Here is a 7,523-nt window from a genome sequence, read left to right on the forward strand (position 1 = left end):
CATTTGTGGCGGTGTTTTCCTGCGTTTTATTGAATTCGCGTTCTCTTCCTACCGTCCTCGAAATTTCCTCATTGGTTTTGCTTGCTTTAGATCCACATTTTGTACCATTGTACTAATGTGGTACTAATGTAAAGATTGTACTAACCTTTAATTTCCAGCGACCAGTGACCCTTCGACGTTGACACCGAGGTTAAAGTCAGAGTTCGTAAAGACTTTTTTCACTCTCATGAATGAGCTACTTGCTTTTTCCATCCGGCATTTGATTTCTACGTTTGAAGACCAACAAACTTTTTTACTCTTTCTGTGTTTTCACTAGGAATCATAAATGTGTCACATTTAAAAATAATCTAATTTGCAGGTGATTACTAGGAATATTGTCTTTTTTATTTTAATATTAATTCCCATACGTCGGCCGTTACAACTATGTCCAAAAGCTTTTGGAAGTCATTCATATTATCTGCTTTTAGCACTGTATCATCTGCATACCGTATATTGTTGACCTATGTGCCATTTACTTTGATGCTTTGTTGTCCTTCAAGAGCTTCTAGGAAGATGTTTTTAGAGTATATGTTAAATAAAAGGGGAGAGAGAACACATCTCTGTCTTATATCTCTGTAGATTGGATCTGATGCAAGCTTTCAATACAACGTAAGTCTATTTGATCTATGTCAAGTTGCCTCAGAATTTGAATCAGTTTATGATGTTACACTCCATTGAATACTTCGTAATCTTTGAAACACATCGCAACATCTTTTCTCTGATCGTAACAGTTCAGAATTAATATTTAGATTGCGGCCAGTGTCTCTCTCGTACCGAGACCTCTTCTAAGTCCCAATCACGAGGATCCAACAGCGCTTTTGCATTTTGTGGAAATTCTGTAGTGAATGGCCTTCAGAACTTTCAGAGTATGACTTATCAAGCTCATCAATCTGTGATCTTCACATTTTGTTGCGCTGTTCTTTTTTGGGAGTGGGATAAAAAGATATGTAAGCCATTTGGTTGGGAATTTTGCTGTGTTGTAAATTTGCACGAAAAGCCTTTGTAGCCGCTTTATACTTGCGTTGTCTAGAAATTTGAGCAACTCAATAGTTACTTAATCTGGTCCAATCGTTTTCTTATCTTTGATGCTTTTTGTTGCTCTAGTAGCCTGCCTTAGTTTTGAAAAGTTTGCACATAATATAACACAATTTTAAAATGAATTAATATTAAAAAAATCCCAAATAGGTTGCTACCAAAATATGTAATAATTCATTCCAATTCACAGCCTTCTGAGCTGCCTACTCAATGACATTATCTTAAAAATGTACAACATTCTCTACTGCACGAAGGTTCACATTATAATATGGACACAGGAACCTTAAACAATAATTAAAAGGACTATACCATAGAACAGCTCTCAATAATCTGTAAGCGTAGTGAATTTAATTCTTAATTAAGTGTTGCTACTTACGGAAATTCAATTTCATTCCGTTAAGACTACACCAATGTACGATCAGAAAGTCAACGTGTGAAATTTGGCGTACTACTAAAAGCAGATAAATCTAAAAGCAATGATGGTCTGCTAATACACCTTGCTAAGACACAGTTGTCCCTACATATTCTAAAGTACATTCTGTTACACACGGCAAAAGGAATTCTTATGCCATCAGCAATGAAAGTAATACTTACCCGTCACTCTTTAGCTGGCAAATCATTGATGTAGAGAAGAAACAGGAAAAAACTGTAAAGAATTAATAACTTACCGTGTCTGCTGGCGCCAGACCATTCACTCTTACAATCTGTTGACATCGATGTCGCCAAGATGAGGTTGCAAGAGGAATATATTAATAGAAACCATAGAATTTAAACTTGCATGGTGATGTGAGGGATGCCGAAACACCTTGCATCAAAGACAGAACAATGACAAGTTGAATTTGTGTTTCTGAAAAAAGTCATAAACAGCAGTTAGAAAACAAAATTGGAACCTTCCACTACACCTCTTTCTTCCCTAAATCCTTACTGTTTATCATTAAGTAAATGGTATTTCTCGAAGACGTCTAGAAGGGGTGGTAATCAAACTATAGGCAAATAAAATTTTTTATAATGTTACCCTAGATAATCTGAAATTTGAATGTTTGTGATTTGAATTTTGTTTGTTTAAATATGTGCTTTTGTTGAAGAATAATTATTAAATTTACGAGTATATGGGTAAATGGAAATTTCAGTATTCAAAGGGTTCCTGACATGTTTATATTATTGCTTAAAATTTAGCACTACTTATTTTTTAGTGCATCAATTTTACTGTTTATTTAGGTGTGAATTAAAACTGAAACTTTGACTTAAGATTGCTAGAAGCATTTATTTACCCTGTGTTTATTTTGAAAGTCTCCGACCTCAGACCTGAGCTGACCTCCTAGCGGCGGGGGCTACTTATATGTACAGTGCATTCACGATGAAAGGAACAAATTCATTTAAAATTCAGGTATTTTTTTCTTCTTATAATTTTTGACTTAACATATTGATTAGTATTGCCACTTGCGCATTTTTTTTAATAAAAAATTTCTATTCAGGATGCCTGCCAAGTAGAAACCATGGCGTTACCATTCATTTTTTTAATAGAACACCCTGTATATTATGGCGTTTTACAATTCTATGATGTATTCTAAATATTTTTTGTATAGCAGACCATATGCCTAAAGTCAATGGTTTGTCAAATATGACGCAACAGACTAACGAAACATATGAAATTAAAACATAAAATTTTATTCAAGATTTATTTCAACTAATGTTTAATTTGTTGTCCATTTGATTCAATGCCTCTTTGAAATTGAATAAATATTTTGGTTACAGGGTGTCTCAAGAAGAAATGTTTTTTTCCAACATTCATTTTTTATGTGATTTCTTAGAAAGTAGACCTTATTATTTTCGAACAGTTTCTAATTTTAGAACCTACTTGATAACGGTTTGTATAAATTTGTGAGTATAAGTGTTTTGAACTTATCCCTACTTTAGTTGTTTTATTTCTTGATCCACAAGAGGCTGACATACCTTGTAAGAAGATATGGTTTCAACGAGATGGAGCACCTCCTCACTTTGCCATCGCGGTTCGACAATTTCTTGATGCAACTTTTTCTAACAGATTGGACTAAGAGGACCGATTGAGGCCACCAAGGTTACCGGACCCCTATAGATTTTTTTCTTAATGTGATATGTGAAGTCTAAAGTTTATGTGAATAGACCAAATAATGTTGATGATTTAAAGCAAAGAATTCGACAAGAAATTAAGTCTAATTATTCGATTCGAATCGAATCTAATTAAACGAATGTCGATTAGCCAATCGATCCACAAGTGATTGAAAATGTGCAATTGTAAGTTATTTAAGACAACAAATTAAACATCAGTTGCAATAAATATTGTATGAATTTTTATTGTTTGATTTTTATAGTTTGAGAAACCGCTGGCTTTATGCTATACAAAAAATATTCAGAATATATTGTAGAATTGTAAAATGGCATTTCGCAGGGTGTTCCATTTAAAAAAATTAATTTTGACGCCATTAGTTTCTAGTTGAGATACCCTGTATACAAATTTTTTATTGTAAAAAACGCGCAAGTGACAATGCTAATCGTGTCCGAAAAAAAGAATAAAAAAACACCAGAATTTTAAATGAATGTGTTCCTTTCATCGTGAATGTACTGTATATTGTAAGTATACTATTGTCGTTGATTCAATATTTTCTTAAATATTGATTATGTCGTTGATTGAATATTTGAGAAAATATTCAAATATTGAATATTTGAGAAAATATTCAATCAACGCTATTGTTGTGGAACATTCGCTAACTTTCCACATGCTCTCCGAGATGTCGCAAGTAATTCTCGTTGCTCGGCGGTTAAGGGTAATAATTACAATAGGGTGAGATCCTTTATTCTCTTTTTAGCAACGAGTACACGAATATAAATATACAGTTTCCTATTATCAGGTGTGTTGTATGGCCTGGCTAATAGAAATTAAAATATCTAGTTTCGTTCAGTTTATTCTCAAACCCTCTCCGGTCGATTGCCTTTAACGTAGGTTAGCTTTCGTAGGAAAAGAATGAAAATATGCGGCATACCTTTTTGACTAAAACTTATTATCACAATATTATGGTAGAAATTGAATTGGTCTAAATGAGTTTTTTTAGCTATTCTAAGATCTGTATAGAGCATTGTATGGACAAGATTATTAGATAGATGTAAACCAATTATATCCACCTTAATTAAACTTTATAAAAATATTGTCTATTGCACGCCAAATTAGTGGATTCAAATATAGTTGACTTTAGACTATAAGAATCTAAAAAGATAATTGAAAGATGTAATGTTTTTCCTAAGAACCCGAAGAAGTCTTATCTTAAATTAAAATCTTTAATCCACTTTCAAAATATAACTGTTTAAAGAAAATATTATTTAGTAGACAAATTAATATGAATTCAATAAATGTTATTGTTAATTTCAACAACATATTTTTGAATCGCAAATATATATAGTTATATACATATATTTGCACTGTAGGGAATAAGAGCGAATGTATATGTTAATTATGTATAAAATATTATTGATTTTTTTTAGCAAGAAGAGCTAGAATATTCTACAGAGGTCCCAAAGCGACGTTATGTGATATTTGTGAAGAGGAAGATTGTGGAGACATTTGTGAGGCCGCTTTCAGGGCCCAAAAGAGCCAAATAGAAGGAGGTAATGGTAGTACCTCAGGAACTTTAAGTCTTTATGCTCCGAGTTTGTCTTTGTTGGTTTTGCTTGTACATTTTATGAGAGTTTTTAGATAGTGATTGAGTGATTGATAGATTTGTTATTGTTTATTTGTAAAGTTTTATAACAATATTAAATTGTACATATTTTCTTATGCTATTAAGTAAACAATTATTAATAAGATAATTGTTAATTGATCTCTAACAAATTTTATATAACAATAATTTTGTTTTTATTTAAACCGTCTATTAATTTAGATATGTTAGCGGTAAAAACTTTTTAAAATCATATTAATACTACTAATTAATTCTAATGTAGGTTATACATATATTACTAGGTATATAATAAGAAAATTCATGTAAAACTTAAGTACATAAATTAACCGTTGCTGTGATTTAATATAAAATATTTTGTTTAGCTAATAAAGTTTTTTTTTGGAAGACAGTATTAATATTGCCAAAACGTCCATTTTGCGGATAGACGCCATCTTATAATACGTCACTTTAAAAGCCCTATACTAATTTAATATATGATTTTATAATATTATACTACTCCAAAGCAAAATAAAATTTTGTTACTAATTAGCAGATAACGTGTATAGTTTGAGGATACTAGGTTTTACCCACAAACACAAAAATATAGTTGTTTTTACCATTGTCTCGCTATTTCCCTGTCTTGACTTTAAGCGTGATATCCATGAAGCCCATCGCTAGTAGATTTTCATTCTACGTCCTTAAACGACTATACTTAAGTACATAGATATATACATATAAATTAAAGTGAGAGAATTTTAGTGTTTCCCATATACTTTAAACGTATAAACCCCTAGGGCCTAGAGTCTTTTAAGTATATGGTTTTTCCTCTCTCTTCTCTCTCTACATGCACAGATGATGAGATGATGCTGCGTTTTGTAAATATACTATCTCAAATCGTTATGCATATGTTTATTTATCTATTTATTTATTTATTTAATTACATCACTCAACAGAGAAACTCCAATAGAGTGCAAACGATGTATTTAAACATGAAATCATCTTATCACAATAAAATTAATATTATAGTTCATATTATTATATTAATTAATATTATGAATTAATTATTTATAAATATATAAAAAAGAAGAGAACAAGATTATCTAAACTAAGCGAATTCTTTTAATGTCGGCTAGGCTACAGTTAAATATATCGCATTGAATCTGTATAGAGTTGTATGTATTGCAAGCTCTACGTATAGGCGAAAATTTTGTAATGTTAGTTCGAGGTATTGAACGGTAAAAAATTTGAGAACTGCGAGATGACAGCCGAGGAGTGTGTAAATTCAATTGTAAGATCTCTGGCGAGTCAATTACGCTATTAATTAATTTATGTAAGAACTGTAAATCTGCCGAATCCCTTCTTTCCTGTAAGGATTTTACCTGAAATTTTCAAGCAAACGATCATGTGAGAAGCCTATTTCTGGGTACACTCTTTCACATTTAAACCAAAGGAATTTAAGAAATTTTCGCTGTATATTTTCAAACCCTTGAATATGGTTTTGATAGTATGGCGATCAAACTTGGAAAGAATATTCCAAAATTGAACGGACATAGGTAAAGTACAGGAGTTTAATGCTAGAGATATTCTCAAAGAATCGAGAGTTCCTGACAACAAAACCCAGCTTTTAATAACTTCTTTTTATGATATCTTGGATATGAAAACTAAAAACAATTAAATAAAATATGAAAACTAAAGTGGGTTGATCTTGGTAGTGTCATATTATCAATTTTGTATTGGTAAGTAACACAGTTCTTTTTTAAGGAGTAGGAAACCACACAGCATTTAGAGGCAAGTTGTTATTCTTGCACCATTCATTCACTGAGTTAATGGCTGCTTGGGGTTTAATGCAGTCCTCAATAGTATCAATTCTACAGTATAATTTTTTATCATCACAGTATAATAAGCTGTTCACTTCTAGGTCCTTAGAAATGGTATTATTAAATGAGTTGAAAAGTAGAGGTCCCAATATGAAGCCTTGTGATACGCTTGAAGGACCGACTATTTCAGTTGAGCTGTGTGCAAAGCATTTAACATATTGAATAAGTTAAACGAGATGAAAACCCAAATTGGTCAGAAAGATTTAGTATAAGAATAGAATGGTCAAGACGGCCGAAAGCTTTCGAGAAATCTGCATAGACTACATCAACTTGAGAATTTTCATTTATAGATTCTGAAATAAATTCCGTAATCGTAATAAGATAGTGGTAGTGAACCTACTCTTCATTAAGCCATGTTGTCTTTGTCTAGGGTCTATAAGATGTTTTATAGGAAAGTATAATGCTGAATGAAGGACCTGCTCAAAAACTTTAGAAAAGTTGTTAATAAGTACAATTGGCCGCTAGTTATCGATAAGATTTTTATAATTTTTTTTATGAACAGGAATAATTTTAAATTTTTTCCAGAGCAGAGGAAATTCTCCAGTTCTGAGGGCAAGATTAAACAATATTGTTAGCGGCTTACAAAAAGCATACGCACAGTCAAATATAAGAAATGCAGGTATTTTATCGAGATTAACTATAGCTTTGGCTTAACTGATTTTAAAGCACTTAGTACTTCATTTTTTGTGAAAGATGTAATGTTAATAGTATCAGAATGTGAGTAGATGATTTCAGTTAAAGAGGAATTTAACACCGAAGTCATAAATTTTACTTTTTCTATTACTACCGAACTTGTACATAATATTTGCTTAAAAGTGTCCCTACCGAATAAGAAAATTGTTTCAAAAGGTTTTCCCTCTACGCTTAAGGCTCCGATTCCCAG

The 7,523-nt window shown here is 31.6% G+C and overlaps 1 protein-coding gene across 1 annotated transcript in view; it reads left to right on the forward strand.

The window, feature by feature from the left end:
* The window catches only part of LOC126743713 (CD109 antigen), a 56,842-nt gene extending 51,688 nt beyond the window's left edge, over positions 1–5,154 (forward strand). The window contains exon 20 of the mRNA XM_050450927.1: positions 4,591–5,154. Within this exon, the coding sequence (XP_050306884.1) occupies positions 4,591–4,805 (215 nt within the window). The 3' untranslated portion in view covers positions 4,806–5,154. The remainder of the gene's footprint in view (positions 1–4,590) is intronic.
* Positions 5,155–7,523: the final 2,369 nt, after the last annotated feature.

This window comes from Anthonomus grandis, chromosome 13, assembly GCF_022605725.1.
Source record: "Anthonomus grandis grandis chromosome 13, icAntGran1.3, whole genome shotgun sequence".
In the NCBI taxonomy this organism is placed as follows: domain Eukaryota; kingdom Metazoa; phylum Arthropoda; class Insecta; order Coleoptera; family Curculionidae; genus Anthonomus; species Anthonomus grandis.